The following is a 17621-nucleotide window of genomic DNA, read 5'->3' as shown; positions in this document are numbered from 1 at the left end:
TAGTGTGGCAGTTTTTGCTTTGCTTCCTTGGAATTTCTCTTGAAATTTTATGTACAGTATGATGATACTTTCGCTTTAGGATATTCTCGCTATTTTTATATGTTCTGTGTTCTTTGCGTTTCACACTGATCATATAATTGTAACCTTCTTTGAAATTTAAGGCATTTGACCACCTGTATGTACATTTGGGAAAGCATTTGGTTTACCTGACCATAATTTAAATAATTTGCAAGTCATTGGGACTAGCTTTTAACACAGTCATTAATGTACAAGTTTGAGGTATAGAGACCTTAAATGGGATTCATTTGGATTTGACAGGTAATATAAAATCCAGATTTATGAGTGCCCTTTTTCAACATTTGACACTTCTTATAAGACGTACCTGCATTTAAAAAGTCTAGTCTGACTTACAGCTTTGTTTTTATTTACTATAGTATTTAGTATATAGTATGGCGTACTATAGTATTTTATTCGTTTTTGTTTCTTTGTTTTTGTTTTTTGAGACAGGGTCTCACTGTGTAATTCAGGTTGGCCTTGAAATCACTGCGCATCTTCCTGCCTCAGCCCTCCTGAGTGCTGCGATTACAGGCTTGCACCACCACACCCAGCCTACTGTAGTATTTTAAAATAATGTGAATACAGACACAGTAAACAAGACATTTTTCTTTCCTGATATATGGATTAATTTTGATTCAGCTTAAATCAGGACACTAGAGAAATTGAATAGAGAATTAAAGTAGAGACTAAGAGAAGAGACTTTTCTATTTATAATCTATACTTTTAGAAAATCTTTGTTCTCTTGAACCTGGGACAGGAGGATTGCTGCAAGTTCGAAGCCAGCCTAGGCTACAAAGTGAGTTGAAGCTAGCCTGAACTGCATAGTGAAACCCTGTCTCACACACACACACACACAGAAAAGCAAAAAAAGAATTCTTACATTTATTGCTTTGAATAAATACAGTTTTTAAAATTGAATTACATAACTTTTTGGTTTATTTTACACTGAAGCTCCAAATTCCTGTAAGTTTTCACTTAAAATTCCACGTTGCATTTATGAAGTTTTTATCACCGTACTGCTAGGATTGAGATCTTTTTTCTTCTTTTTCATATTAGAAAAGTAATTCAGTACAATGTCTGACTTAAGAAAATAGATTTGTTTTAGTTATTATAAACCAAAAGCAGAATAAGAGGCATTTGTCATTGGTACAGTAGAAATAATTTTGAAGTGCTTCAGGCAGTGGTAGTATAATTATAGTTATATTTTTAATACAGATTTTTATTGGGCCCAGAACAAATAATTATATAGTTAGTATTACCTCTCAAAAGTAGAAAGAACCACATTAAAATATGTATTGTTCCAATAATATGTGACACACATATTTTATTAAATTCATCTAACTGAACTGTTATGATTTGTTAACATAGCACTTTCTCAGTATGTTACATGAATGCAAAACTGTATGTGTTCTTATCCCACTGCACTCATGTATTTTATGTTCAGCCTTTTGGAATTTGTTCAGCAAATTGTTACTGTCATTGTTAGACAGGGATAATAAGGGTCAGCTGTGTGTCAAGTACTGTGCTAGGCGTTTTCATGTCAGTTTTTTCTGTCTCTTTGAGGGTAGTGGGCAGCATAGGGATAAGTCCTCACCCTGTTGCCCAGGTTGACCTCAAAACTTCAGGGTTCAAGTATTCTCCTCTTTGAACCTCCCAATAGCTGGGGTTACAGGCATGTACTACTGCAGGTTTATTTCTGCAATCTCTTACTTCAGGTTTATTTCTCCTATCTTTTGAAAGCACCTATTCTAGACTATTTTCCATTTTGACAGTGGTGTGAAAGTATATTTGGTTGGGTGTGTCAGTACTCTTTTTAGAAACTGTCTCACTAGAATAAAAGTTGAGTGAGGGTTGATCTCATACAAAGTTCTAGGAGCACACAAAAGGGCTATTTAGCTTAATTTTGATGGGTTTGAGGAAGGACTTCATTGTCTCCCTAAGCTGTATTTAATTCTAAAGAAGTGTACTAGAGATGACTTTATTTTAATTTTATTTTTATTTATTTATTTTTGTCTTTTTGAGACAGGGTCTCGCTGTGCAGTTTAGGCTGACCTTGAGCTCGCTTTGTACCCTAGGCTGCTCCTGAACTTGCAATGATCCTCCTGCCTCAGCCTCCCAAGTGCTGGGATTACAGGCGTGTACCACCATGCCCAGGCTAAGATGACTCTTTAGAGAGCTATAAATTATCATTGTGTAAAACGGTATGTACAGTCTAGACTTCTGCACTAATATACATCAGGTATATTCTGTATGGTGCAGCACATACCTGTAAACCCAGTAATTGGAGGGCTAAAACCGGGGGATCATAAGTTTGAAGCTAGTCTGCTATATGGCAAGGCACTGTCTCAAAAAAGGAAAAGATATATATGTGGGTGTGGGTGTGTGTATATATATATATGATGTTAACATTAATAACTGTATATTCAAAAATAGTAATACTGACAATTTTTTTCAAAGGTTTTGAAAGGGGGAGGGAAGATATTTCTCAAAATAGAGATGAATCTTCACTTTCTATGTCAAAGAGCAAGGTAAGCATATTGTTGTTCTCAAATCTATGATGATGATATTTTTTCTAGTGTTTAAGAAATGAGGGAGGGGCTGGGGATTTAGCTCAGCGGCAAAAGCGCCTGCCTGGCAAGCGCAAGGTCGTGAGTTCAGTTCCTGGTACCGGAGAAAAACCAAAAAAAAAAAAAAAAAAAAAAAAAAATGAGGGAACTGAAATCCTATCTAGCTTTGATGAGCTGTTTCTTAAGTTGGTATGTGTAAACCATGTAGTACGTATGAAAGAGTGAAGTTCTACTGGAACTGATCTAAGCACTGTTGGTTACTCAGAAACATAGTCAGTTGGTAACTAGTGTTTTCTCCAGAGAAATACTGTTTCTGATGTGTTTTCTACAGTAGTACTTCTCAAACTGGAGTCTGAGGATTCCATTCAGAGATATTCTAAGGCTCATGTCTTTTTAAAAAAAGAAAAAGTCCTTAAGTTTGAGTTCATTTCCTTTGACAATCAAAACATGTATTTTACCAGTTAAAGGACAAAGATATTTGTGGTAATAGCCTACAATTAAAATTTTAAAAAAAAAAGACCTAATTTTTTAAATCAGTCTTTCTCAAACTACAGTACTTTTACCTATTTTTAGATATGTTGAGAATTATTTCTTTAAGAGAATGTACTCTAAGTTAAGCACTACAATGATGTAGCAATTTCCTATGAGTATGTACTTCACTGAATTTTCTAAAATTTGTCACAGGATTTAACTTTTGGTTTAATTCTAGTCAGATTTAGAAGCAACAAGAATAGCTTTTGTATTTTGGAATAAACTTAAAAGACAAAGAAAACCTATTTCTGAAGCCATTATATTTTCTGCTCCTTTGAGGAATAGAATTTTCTCCTACCACTTCCTGTGTTTGTTTTTAGGAGTGGCTAAGAAGATTGCACAGTATTTCATGTATGATTTTATGGAAATGTTATTCACACTTAACTTTCAAGTATTCCATACACAAAAGTTCATCTATCTTATGTGTATTAAGGATGGAAGTTTAATAATACACTGTACATATATATAATGTACAAAAGAAATGCCTTGATTGTTTAGGGGAGAAGAGATTAATTTTCCTACCCATTGCAGAATTTGTGGCTAATACCCTTATAACAAAAGACAGATAGACAAAGAGAAAAAGCATGCAGATTTATTGAATATAAAGTTTTGTGGCCATTAAGTCAGCAGTGGTTAGTTTATGAAGGGAAGGTTATTTCCTAATATATTTCTAATAAAAATGGTTTATGGTTTTAATTTTTGGTCTGTTAAAAGTATGCTGATTCAGGAAACTGATGTAGCAATGTATAAACAAAATAGCTTTTTCACTGGTTCATTGTTTTGTCAAAACTAGAACATGTAGCAGAGATTCCTGGGATTTGTAGTAACAAACTCATTAACTTTTAAGCTAATATTGTTAGTATTTTTCATTTAATAGTGTATAAGCACATCACAGTATACATTTTCTATTAAATTGTGGGAAAGAGAATTTCATGATAATTTTAAAGTTGCCCTGTGACACTAGTCATGACCACTTTGGGTTCCCAGGGCCAAAGAGAAGACAGAGACCTGTTAAACTGGAAGAATTTTGTGATACTGGTTTAGTATCACAGTGTACAACATAATTATGGGAACTAGTACTTAAATCAGTAACTTTAGTGAAGTTTAACAAAGTTAGTCTCCTCCTTTCTGTATTCAGGGGTTTTTGCAGTTCTTTTTCAACATAGTCTGTTAATACTAACACCATAAGCTGGTATCTTGTACCAAATAGAAGAAACATTTTTAGCAGATATGAAAGAAAGTAGCCACAAATGCCAGTTTTATTTTCATTTTATTACTAGATCATATTAGTTTCATTGAGTTCTTCTTCTTCAGGTGATACACTGGGTATTATTGATGAGTAAACATGATATCCGCTTCATGGGTCTGATAATTGAATGAGGGAGTTATACTGAAAAGCTTTTTATCTCTGATCATCTCTAGTGACATGCAATTCTGGCCATCCTATATCTGAAAGTCATTATTTTGATTTAGTTGTTTATAATTTCTAGGTACTGGTAATATTGCTAAGAGCTTTTAAAGTGCCCTCTCCTATATCTAGTGTTAGGTAAAAATTTTAAATTACAGGACATTGAAGGAATATGTTTAATTTTGTTCTGAGATTGACAGAAACAGCTTTTAGCTTTGTGCTCTTTTACCCTGGTAAAATATTGTGAAGTCTAGATTAGGATACTCAGGATCTAGTCACTGCTGTTAATGATTATGAATTTGGAAAATCTCCCCAAGCATCCCTTGTATTACTTATAAAATGGTGATATAGGGCTGGGGATTTAGCTCAGCGGCAGAGTGCCCGCCTGGCAAGCGCAAGGTCATGAGTTCGATTCGTGGTACGGGAAAGGGAAAAAAAAATGGTGATAAAACTACTTGTTGTGCCCATTTTTTCAAGGTCCTTATGAAGATCAATGTATTTCCTGTTGCTGGAACAAAATACCTGACTTCTACAACTTAAAGGAGGAAAGGTTCATAGTTTCCACTGGGTTCAGACCATGGTCATTCAGCTCTAAGGCAGAAACAGCAAGGTGGTAGAAGGTTCAGGTGGAGAATAGCTGCTCACCTGATGACTGCCAGAAAGCAAAAACAGGAGGATCCAGGGACAAGAATACATCCTTCCAAGTCACACCCCCAGTGACCCTGCTTCAGCTTAGTCCCACCTCCTAACAGCACATTTATCTACTGAATGTATCAATGGATGAATCCACTAGTGATCCAAAGACATGAGACTTTGAGGGAATATTTTAGATCTGTACCATAACAATTAAATAAAAATAGGAAATATAAACTGACAGTCTGAAAGCAAGAAAGACATTCTTAATAATTTAGGTACATTGGATAAGTAGGAAGGAAGGGATCCAATGAATATTGTGACTTGACGCTTCACAATTTAATATTAGAGTGGTTTAATATTAGTCTCTGAAGATTATGTTTCTTCCTAGTGAGGGAGGCAAACCATTTGGACAGTGTATATATCGACTTGTTAAAAATTACATGATTTGGTTTTTTACTTAGAATATTTTAACTTAAAAAGAACACTGCTTTGGCTGTTTTTGTCCTGAGAATTAACTAAATGATTGTATATGTTCTTAGAAATACTCTGAAAAAGTAGAATATAATACTTTAGGAATGATCTTATTTAACTTCACGTTGCAGATTGGTTTTTTGAATATTTATGAGTTCAACATGGATTTGTTTTTAATACAAATACTCTATAGGAAAAACCAGTTTTAAAAAATCTGCATTTGCTTAAATCATAGTACTAAATGACAAGAATGTGAGAAATTAACATAAGATTTTATATGACATGTATGGAGTAAGTGAAGGCTTTAATTATTATTTATTTTCTGTTCATTTCTATGTGATTTCAGTCTGAATCTAAACTTTATAATGGTTCCGAAAAAGACTGTTCAACTTCAAGTAAGCTCACAAAAAAAGAATCTCTTAAGGTTAGTTTCCATAGTTATTTCTGGAAAATATCTTGCATTGTGCTTTGCTTATTGTTTTAAAAGTAGGCTGATAAGAACTACGGACAGGCACACATAGAAAGTGTTAATATTTATATGGTGCACTAAGGCTGTCTGATAAGACTGCTTGATGACTGTCCAGAGGGTCTGTTTCAGGCTTCAGTTGCCAAACAGGGGGCTATGGACATGGAATCTCAGAGTTATGCCAGAGCTGAGTGGACATATCACTGTAGAACACTTGATGAAAATCTCTGGTACCTACTTAAATTACATTTTGCTCACTGCTAGATCATAGGCTGAATTTGGTGCGTATTTTGTTTGAAGTGCATAATGCTTTAAAAATTTGAGCCAACAATTAAAAGTCCAAATTTCCAACTTCTCTGAGGAAATATGTGTTATTGGACCTGCCTCCCTGAATGGCAACAGCACCTGGGGTTAAGGATCACAGGCTTTTAGCTGGTCACTGCCTAGTCTCTTTAACCCATTTGTGTTCATGCCTGGTCCTGTGTGTGTTTGCATTTGCAGTGTCATTCAATCTGTTAATTTAGACATGCATATTTTTTAAAATCAAAAGTCTAGTTTTTGGATATAAAATTATTAAAATATTATTCTATATTTAGTCTCCATGAAATGCAACTTTTTGTGGAGTATGTTTGTATTACAGTTACTTAAAAATGTAATCACTGATAGTTTGTCTTTACTCTTACCTCCAAAAACAATTAAGTATTAGTAAGACTGCATTAATCCACTGCTGCTTTCTAAAATTACTCAGAAATAGCATACATGAGGTAAAATTATTTATTGAATGAATTCATTGCATTGTCATGCTTTTTTATTTACGTCTTACATGTTAGAATCGGGAAAGAGAACCAGACCTGCATTTGCAAACAATTGTACCATTGTTTATAATAGGCCAATACTGGTAGCAAAGTAGATTTCTATCCGTAAGGGAATTCATTAAGAAAAATGATAGAATTTAACCTAGTAGGTAAGAGCATAGCTTTGGGAGCCAGTGAGCTCCCATTTGAACTTGATTCCACAACTATCTAGCTGTGTGAACTGGGCGTGTTACATTATCCACCTGACTTTTCTCATCTATAAAATAAGGTTCATACTAATTCTACTTCAAAGGGTTACTGTGATGATTAAGTGAGGTAATGGTAATACAGCTTAAACCCTTAGAACAGATACTGTTCCCAGTATTAGCTTTCTCATTATTTTAATACTGAGAAGCCTATGGAGCAGTTAAAAGAATAGGGTAAACTGAGGGTGGTGGTGCACACCTGTAACCCCAACACTTGGGGAGGCTGAGCCAAGGATCGCAAGTTTGAGCCCACCACGGGCAAGCTAGCACCTAAGTGAGAGACTGTCTCAAAACAAAAAGTAAAAGGGGCTGAAGACAGACGTCATTATGAAGGCCCTGGGTTCAATTCCGAGTATAGGAGGGATTATATGAATAAAGTAATTATGGAAATTCTCCAAAAAGTATTGAGTGGGAGAACTTTTTGTGTGTTAAAAACACAAAGCTAAGTATTTCTGCAGATCGTGTACAGAGTCTTAAAAGGCAGTGTTTTCCAGAAGATTGACAGTGCCAGTTCTGGTAGTTGTAGTAAGAAGGGGTATAATAAAAGCAGTGTTTAGCTTTTATTTAAAATTTTTACCATGAGTTTATATTCATGTATTATTGTATAATTTAAAAGAGATACAGAGAACCAGACTAGTAATGAGGAAAACTGCATTTTAACCCAAGTTGCCAAAAGCTCCTCCCAGCAATAAATCAAGTATATTATAGCTTTTAATTCGAAGATGCTAGCATTCTAAAAACATGGAGAATCTTATATTCTACATTGTATAGACCTAAAAAGTTGAAAGAAATTGCTTATTTTTATTGTTTTTAATTTTTTTATTTATATGAAATAGGTGCAAAAGAAAAATTACCGAGAAGAAAAGAAAAGAGCCACAAAGGAGCTGCTCAGTACAATCACAGACCCTTCTGTTATTGTTATGGCCGACTGGCTGAAGGTCAGTGTGTGCTGAAGTTTGAATTCTGACTGCTGGATGTTTACCTACAGGAATACAAGAGCTCAGAATGTAGCTAAAGCCCACAAAGTAAAAATAACTCCTAAGATGACTGTTTTTCACTGGGAAGGAAACTATTCATTGTATCCCAGAGGATCTTATGTTCTGATTTAAGTTATCATTTAAAGGCAGTAATTACCAAACACATATATTGGTGTTTCCTTAGCTGATTCTTTCAGCCTCTGGTTATTTTTATTTTTACTTCCTTTTTTCTCATCCTAGTCACTCTAATCTTTCTCATCCTCATCTGGAGGATAACTCATAGGAATCTTTCCAGCTGATTCTAACTTTAAGAATGAACTCGTAAGACTCTGACCCCAGAAGGCTTTACTACCTGGTATTCACCTAAAAATCGCCACTGCCCTGAGGACTTTCCACTTTACTCAAGAGTTGGTGAAACCTCTAACCAAATAACCCTCGTAAGATCTGACGCAGAAATTTTCTTGTTAAAATGGGAGTCTGATGATAGTTGGCCTCACAATTCAAAAAATTCTAGAGTCACCTTCAAACTTGTGCTGGAAACAATTTCCAGTTTATTTTGGTGCTACTTGCTACTTAGGAGTGCATTAAACTAAACCTTAGGATAAGGAATTTTTTATGAGAGATTAGTGTAACTGGCCACGAAGATCATAAGTGTAAGACCAGCCTGGACTGCATATTGAGACCCTCCAAGAAATTCATATAACTGGGCATGATGGTGCACACTTATACTGCCAGCACTCGGGAGGCTGAGTCAAGAGGATCGCCGCAAGTTCGAGGCCAGCCTGGACTACAGAGCAAGACCCTGTCTCATATAACCAGAGAGAGAGAGAGAGAGAGAGAGATTGATAAATGAGAAAAGAAATTTATATAGCACACTTTATGTGCCTACCAAGAATAATTTAAGGAAAGCACTTTTGGGAGCTGAGAGGAGGTTCTTCTTATCATTCACCAAATATCCACTGCCTGGTGTCCGCCAGCAGTTTTTCAGCACTATCAATGTGGTGGTAAGGTGAAAAGGCAGAAAGGGCAGAATAATTTCTGCCCTTTCTATAATTTCAAATAATAAGAATTTGCTTACACAAATAAAATTACAGTTACAATAAATGCTCCAAAAAGATTTTCCTTTAAAAAAATACACACACACACATACACACACACACGATAGTTAAAATAGTTATACAGCTAGTTTCTCTTAGTTCATTGAAAAGAAAGATTTGTGCTAATATTTTTTGGACAATATTTCATGCCTATCTCTTGTACTCTGAACAACTACTATGAATATAACAATATACAATGTATTAATTATTGTTACTGTCCTACTAGCCTGTGTTTGAAACTGTTTTATTGTTACTTTTACTTTTTTCTATTTAAAATAAAATACTAAAAAACTGGAGGAAAAAAAAAAAAGAAGACTTTCAATACCAGAAATTTTAATGGGCCCTGCCCTGGTCAGGGAAATTAGGAAAACTATTCTACTTAGTACATCATTTTGAAGCTGCTAACTTTGTCTTCCACTAAAATTTAAGTTCCTTAGAAGCAGAAGCCTTATCACTTTCACGTCTGTTTGCAGTGCTTGCCATGTAGTGACTTTTTGAAAAAGTATCTATTTAATCTAAAATATGTATGTTATAGAGCCTTTACATTAAAACCTTCTACTTGCCATTATTCAGTTTATGTCCTGTGGACCAGAAAGAGAAAAACAAATATTTATTTTTTAAATAAACTTACCTTTCTTTAGATTCGTGGTACTCTAAAGAGCTGGACCAAGTTGTGGTGCGTGCTGAAACCTGGGGTATTACTGATCTATAAAACCCAAAAGAATGGTCAGTGGGTTGGAACTGTTCTGCTGAATGCCTGTGAAATCATTGAGCGTCCATCAAAAAAGGATGGCTTTTGTTTCAAACTTTTCCACCCTTTGGAGCAGTCTATTTGGGCAGTGAAGGTATGTAACCACCTGTTGAGGTAAAAGATAGCCGTGAGTAGAACTGAGATAAATCAATCAAATCTCTTCTGTCCTTTGCGAGGCTTAGATTCCTTTCTGTTTTACAAAGTTTTTCCCTTTCTGTCTGTACCCACATTGCATCAAAAGGCTTTATTTGCCTTTGTAATCTAACACAGTTTTTCTAGAAAATATTTTTCAGATTTACACTATTTATTATCTCTTTTTTCCTTGGGGATTCAATTTGTGCTATTATTTCCGTTTGTAATTACTAACTCTTCTTTATAACATTGTGTAACGTTCACTGTTTTTCTCTTCATTAGAATGGTAAGATCCTCTAAAACAGATGCTACCATTTATCTTTCTGGTGTCTCTTGCATTGATACGAATGTGTAATGGGAAGCCTAGAAGCAAAAGCAGCTCTACTTTTAACAGAGACAGCTTTCTTTCTGGATGGAGTTCTTAAGATTTTTATAATGAAAAAGTATTATTGTGGTTACTCCCGAGCTATAGGAGCAGAAATATAAGGAAAATAGAAATGCTGCATGTGATTGACTGGCAGGAAATTGTGCACACAGTAGAAATGCAGTGTATACTAGCCAAATCAATAAATATAATTTCAGTTTTTACTAAGTGACTGTTGCTTCAGTTTCTAGGAAAGTTAACTGTCCTTGAATAAAGAGTTTGAACTCCTCCTTTATGGAAAATTATCTACTGGCACAAACCCAGACACATGGACCAGTGAAACAGAATAGAAGGTACAGACACAACCCCAGGCACATTGAGCTGTCTGATCTTTGACAGAGACCCCAAAAACATGCACTAGAGAAAAGACAGGCTCTTTAACAAATGGTGCTGGGAAAACTGGCTTTCCACATGCAGAAGATTGAATCTAGACCCAAACATATCACCATGTAGTAAAGTAAAATCAAAATAGATCAAAGATCTAAATATAAAACAGAAACACTTGATCTGCTGGAAGATAAAATAGGTAAAACTTAAAGACATAGGTGTAGGAAAAGACTTTCTGAACGGAACCTCAATTCCATAAGAAATAACATCATGAGTCAGTAAATTCACTATTTTGTCCCTAATTCACTGGTGGGATGAAAATTCTGTTACAATTGAGTTTTCCTGTTTTCTAGCAGATTTTCTCTTACTTTTTAATTTTTATTGGTACATAGTGATTGCATTTATTCTGGGGAGTTGGTTGGTATGGTATATACACGCAACAAATCTCAATACTTTTTTCTTTTCCCCTTCACCCCCCTTTCTAAAAATAATTTGTCACTATCATGAATTGTGCAGCTATGGACATGGGTATGCATGTGTCACATTAATACTATGTCCTCTTTGGGAAGATACCTAGAAAGGGGAACAAATGGAATTTCTACTTTTAGTTTTTTGAGGAATCTCCATACTGATTTCCATAGTGGTTGTAACAGTTTACACTCCCACCAACAATGAAGAAGTGAAGCATTTCTTTTTCCCTGCAGCCTTTCCAGCATTTGTTATTGTTTGATTTCTGAATTTTTTTTTTGCTTTGAGACAGGGTCTCGCCATGTAGTTTAGGCTGGCACTGAACTTACTATGTAGCCCTGGCTCCAAGTCCTAGGATTACAGGCATGTGCCACCACACCTGGCTGTTTGATTTTTTGATGATAGCCATTCTTTTTAGAGAAAGTTGGAGTCTCAGTGTTGTTTTCATTTGTATTTCTCAAATGGCTAGAGAGGTTGAACATTTTTTCATATATTTATTGGCCATTTGTACTTTTTCATCTGAGAAGTATCTATTCATGTCATTTTTGATTAGGTATTTAATTTTAGAGAGTTTAAATTTTTTAAGGTCTTTGTATATTCCTGATAGTACTCTTTTGTCTGAGGAGTAGCTGGCAATATAAAATTTATAGGTTGTCTTTTTACTCCTTTGGTGTTTTCCTTTGCTGTACAGAAACTTCTTAATTTGCTACGACCCCATTTGTTGATTTTTGGTATTCTTATGCAACCAAGGTTCCGTTTAGAAAGCCTTTGCCTATGCCTATATCTTAAAGAGTTTTGCTTACTTTTCCAGCCAATTGCTTCTGTTCTGATGTTTAGATCTTTGATCCATTTTGATTTAATTTGGTGCATGATGAAAGATATGTTCAGTCTTCTATATGTGTATAACCAGTTTTTGCAGCGCTATTTGTTAAAGAGTCTGTCTTTATTCCAGCAAAAGCATTCCACCCCTTTGTCAAACATAAGACAGCTGAGTTTGCCTGGAGTTGTTTCTGCATCCTCTTTTCTGTTCCATTGATCCACAGTTCTGTTTTGGTTTCTTTTGGGTTTTTGTTTTTGCTAATACCATGCTGTTTTTATGACTGTAGCTTTGTAGTATAACTTAAAGTCTAGGATTGTGATGTCCCCTGCTCTGCACTTGTTGCCCAAAATTGCTTTTGCTATTTGAGGTCTCTTCTGATACTAATAGGAATTTTAAGATTGCATTCTTTTAGTTCTATGAAGAATGTTAGTAGTATTTTCACTGGGATTACATTAAATCTGCATAACAGTTTTGGAAATACGGCCATTGTGACTATGTTGATACAGCTTATACAAGAACAGAAGATCCTTCCCATTTTCTGATGATGTCCTCTGTGTTCTTCCTTCAATGTACTATAATTTTCATTGTAGAGGTATTTCATTTCCTTGGTTAGGTTAATTCCTAAATACTTCATTTTTCTTGATGCTATTGTGAAAGATATTGTTTCCCTAATTTCTTTCTCTGTAAGTTATATTATTGGTGTATAGGGACACTTGATTTTTGAGTATTACTTGTATCCTGGTACACTACTGAATTTTGGTTATCAATTGTATTGCATCAATATCAGTTTTGGTGTAGTTTTCAGGATCTTCTATGTATAGGATAATGTCTGCAAATAATGATAATTTAACTTTTTCCTATCCTTTTACTTCTTTCTCTTGTCCCATTGCTCTGACCATTGTTTTGAGAACTGTATTGAACAGGAGTGGTGAATGTGGACATCCTTATCTTGTTTTTTATTTTAGAGGGAAATCTTTCAGCTCTTCTCCAGTTAGTATGATGTTGGTGTTTGGTGTGTCAGTTTTACCAGGTTGAGATAGAGATCTTCTAAACCTGTTCGCTTCACTTTTTATCATGAGTTGGTGTTGGATTTTGTCAAATGCTTTTTCTCCATCTATTGAGACCATCATGTGATTTTTGTATTTACTTCTGTTTATGTAGTGTGTTATACTTACTGATTTATGTATTTTGAACTGTCCTTGCATCTCAAGAATGAATCCTACTTAGTCATTATATGTGATCCTTTTGATGATTTAATGCATTCTGTTTGCCAGTATCTTACTAAGCATTTTTGCATGTGTTCACTAAAGAGATTGGCCTATAGTTCTCTTTTTTTGTTTGAATAATGCTTTGTTCCAGGATTGACTTCAGGGGAGTGTGGCTTCTTTTTCAATTTTATTAAAGAATTTGAGGAAGATTTGCATTAGATGTTCTTTAAAGTTCTTCTTGAATTTGTTAGGAAATCTGTTAGGACCTGGGGTTTTCTTCATTGGTAGTTTTATTACTTCCTGTTTCATTTACTGATACTGGATTTTTCAGGATTTTTGTACCTTCTTAGTTCAGCTTTGGTAGTTCATATATATCTAGGAATTTATTCATTTCTTCTTGATTTTCCATTTTATTAGCGTACAGGTTCTCAAAGTTACCAGTAATCTTCTGGATTTCAGCAGAATCTGTTGTGATACCACCATTGTCATTTCTAATTGCATGGATTTAGCTCTTTTCTTTCCATATTTTGGTAAGATTGGCTAACAGTTTGTATTTTTTTTCTCTCAAAGAACAAACTCTTTGTGCCAGGGATGTAGCTCAGTGGCATAAGTGCCTTCCTGGCAAGCGCAAGGTCCTGAGTTCAATTCCAGGTACAAAAAAAAAAAAAAACAACTCTTTGATTCATTTTTTTCTTTGTATTTTTTTATGTCTATAATTGTTATCTCTTCCTGCAGAATTGTTACCTTAACCGATATATAGTGAGCATTATATATAGTGTCATTAATTTCTTCTGTAATCTTTATACTTTACTTCCTTGTACTAACTTTGGATTTGTATTGTTCTTGTTTTTCTAGGACCTTGAGGTGAAACATTAGGCTATTTATTTGAGCTCACTCTGTTTATCTACTGGGTAATTGACCTCTGCACGTTTCTCTTAGGGCTGCTTTCATTGTATCCAGTAGGTTGTACGGGCATTATCATTTCATTGTAGAAACTGTCTAGTTTCTTCCTTAATTTCATTTGTGGCCATTGATTATTAAAAAGAGTATTGTTTAATTTCCATGTTTTTCATAGTTCCTGTGGTTTCTTTTGCTGTTGATTGCTAGGCTCATTGCACTACGATCTGATAATATGTTTGAGATAATTTTGATTCTTTTGCATTTATTAAAGCTTGCTTTATGGGCTATGTTTTGGAGAAAGTCCCATGTGCTGCTGAGAAGGATGTGTATTCATTCTGTTATTGTTAGACGGATCACACTGTAGCTACCTCTTAAATCCATTTGTTTGAAGGTTTGGTCCAGCTCTGATATTTCTTATTGATCTGGTTGGTCTAGTTTATCTGTCCATTTGTGACAGTGGGATATTGAGGTCCCCCATTAAAGTTGTCTTAGTGTTTGTGTGATTTTTCATGTCTGTTTGTGTTTGATTTATAAAGTTGGGTGTGCCAGTATTTGGTGTGTATATGTCTATAATTGTTATCTCTTCCTGCTGAATTGTTACCTTAACCGATATATAGTGAGCTCCTTTGTCTCTTTTGATCAGTTTTGGCTTGAAAATCACTTGGTCTGAGATTAAGATAGCTATGCCTGCTTTTTTCTGGGTTCCTATTAGATGGAATATTGTTTTCCTGCTTTTAATTCGTAACCTATGAATTTCTCTTTGAATTGAATGTGTTTCTTTTTTTATTTTTTGAGACAGAGTTTTGGTGTAGTTTAGGCTGGCCTTGAACTGATTTTGTAGCCAAGGCTAGCCTCAAACTCACAATGACCCTCTTGCCTCAGCCTCCTGCATGTTGGGATTATAGGCACATGCCACCCTGACCAGCTTAAATGTGTTTCTTGTATACTGCATGTCACTTGATTTTGTTTCTTTATCCATTCTGCCAGTCTGTGTCTTTTGATTGAGAAATTGAGACCATTCACACTGAGAGTTACTACTGAGAGCTATTGATTTCTTCCTGTGATTGCATTATTTCAAATGAGTGGTTTTCTTTCAGGACCTACAGTTTTGAGGCAGGGTCCATGCCAAGACATGCTCCTCTTCACACTGGTAGATAAAGCAGGAAATCAGACCCCAGATCCATGCTGGGTGCAGGCACTAGCAGCAATTAGGGTGAGGGGCCATGTATTTTTCAAATTCAGAGCTCTTCCATCTGTCTTTGGGCCTCTGGCTGTGGGTGGGCCTGTGTCCTTTAACTCAGACCCCCTCAGCAGGTCTCACCCATGCCCTTTGGGAATGGAACACTGAAAGCCCTGAAACAGTCCCGAGCTCTCCCTGAAGCTCGCAGCACCCACCAGTCCATTCTGCTGCTGCGTTTCTCCCTGCAGCCCTCTGGAGTCCCTGGCTTTCTCTTTGTCTCTGCAGATTTGATTTGCCTTCCCCAAGAGCTGGGACCTGGAGAGAAGGTGAAGACTGTCCCTTCCCTTCTCCGCACTGCGTTCTGTCTCTTTCATTTCGTGTAGGTTTTAATGTTCCTGTCATTCTGGCCCCCAGGGATCTACTTTTCTTTTTGTCTTCCCCAAGTTACTGTTTTCCCACCTCTGGATTCTGAATCTTGGAGAGGCTGAGTTTTTATTATTTACCACTCTGCCATTTTCTCAGAAGTCTGATTTTCTGTTTTAATATTTGAGCCTTTGATCCTTTTTAATTTTATTTTAGTACTTAGTGATAGACATGGTCTTCTGCATGTGAGTATCGCATGGCTTCTCTTATGTGAGAGACTGAAGTATAAATAATTTAAAGAGCAAAATTAAGGATGAGTAATAGAAAACAGGGAGATAGATCTTTTGCAAATGGGAAAGGGATCCAAAGCTGAAGGGGTGGAGAAGAAAGGAGAGGGGAAAAAGAAAAAATTACGATGTGTTATTCAGCCCACCTCAGTGAGTATAACCACTGCGTACTACAAACATGTACCAATAAAAATTAGATTAAAAAATTAAAATAGAGTGTATTGTGTGGTAAATTCTAGGTTCTCTTTAATATTTGAGCAATATGTAAAGAATACTTAAATGATGATAAATATATTTGTTGGGAAAAAAAATTTCCCTTAACACTTGCATTCTCAAGAAAGATGAAATTAAAACTTACTTGCTTTAAAATTAAAATTATAATTCATGCGTGATGTACATTATTACAGATAAAGTAGGCAATATAAAGTTAAGATGTCATAATGTTTACTCTATACTATTTGTTTTGTTATTAAGGGTCCAAAAGGTGAAGCAGTTGGATCTATAACTCAGCCCTTACCTAGCAGTTATTTGATCATTCGGGCTACTTCAGAATCAGATGGTAACTACACTTTTTGATGGACTGGATTTTTTTGTGTCATTTTTTAAGAGTTTATTTTATGTACCAATTTGTGTTATCCTTGGAAGAAATTTATGTATTATACTTGTAGTAGAAACATTGTAATTATAAATTGCTTAGAACACTAAATATGCTATCAACTTGGTAGACAAACAGAAATCTGGTAGGAAGAAGGCATTGTCTAAGTGAGCAGTGTGTTAATACTGTAGAGTGTCTTCTTTCTCTTGCATTGACAAATTACACTTTTTGATGTACTAGTGTTCTTTATGGTAACTCAGTAAATGTTAACATTTTAGGGATATATTTTATTCTATTTAGATTTTATCCTTAAATGTTAATGTAAGATAGATATGCACTGTTTTGGTCTTATTTTACTTATGAAGGTACTAAATGTATAAATTATTTTATTCCACACTTAATAATTTGATATTCATGAAGCAAGTATGAGAAAACAAATTTACTTATGAGAAAGCAAGGTAACTTTAAACCTTACTAACTGATCATAGATTTCTTTTACATTTTATAGTTTAGATTAACTGGATATTGAGAATCTTATAACTTCCCAAAGTAGACTTTCACCAAAGTTTTTTTTATTAAAATGTAATCATGGGTTTTCAGTATAAAAAAAAATTTTTTTTTTAAAGAGTAAAAGAAGGATAACATAATAATAGGGGGGACTTACCAAATTACAGACAAAATGGTAGGAAATTATCAATAGTTATTGTTTTACATATTGCTATCTACAAAATAGTTTCTCAGGAAAACAAATAGACAAATAATAGTGAGTTAGAGACAAAAGAGGTAGGAGATTATCAATAGTTGTTGTACTATACTTTGGTATCTTCAAAGTGGCTTCTAAAGAAAATAAATAGAGCTATACATGAGTGACCTATTGAAAAATCATTAACTATTCT

General features: G+C 34.9%; 1 protein-coding gene across 5 annotated transcripts in view; it reads left to right on the top strand.

Moving 5' to 3' along the window:
- Osbpl8 (oxysterol binding protein-like 8) overlaps positions 1–17621 on the top strand; it is a 151981-nt gene that overhangs the window by 101025 nt on the left and 33335 nt on the right. For all 5 annotated transcript variants that reach the window (XM_005374345.2, XM_005374344.2, XM_013517742.1 and 2 more), the window contains 5 exons: positions 2515–2585; positions 6017–6094; positions 8033–8134; positions 9912–10115; positions 16605–16689. In XM_005374345.2, the coding sequence (XP_005374402.1) occupies positions 2515–2585; positions 6017–6094; positions 8033–8134; positions 9912–10115; positions 16605–16689 (540 nt within the window). The remainder of the gene's footprint in view (positions 1–2514; positions 2586–6016; positions 6095–8032; positions 8135–9911; positions 10116–16604; positions 16690–17621) is intronic.

This window comes from Chinchilla lanigera, unplaced genomic scaffold, assembly GCF_000276665.1.
Source record: "Chinchilla lanigera isolate Chin_1 unplaced genomic scaffold, ChiLan1.0 scaffold00004, whole genome shotgun sequence".
Lineage (NCBI taxonomy): Eukaryota > Metazoa > Chordata > Mammalia > Rodentia > Chinchillidae > Chinchilla > Chinchilla lanigera.
This window is presented reverse-complemented; position numbering and strand designations above follow the sequence as displayed.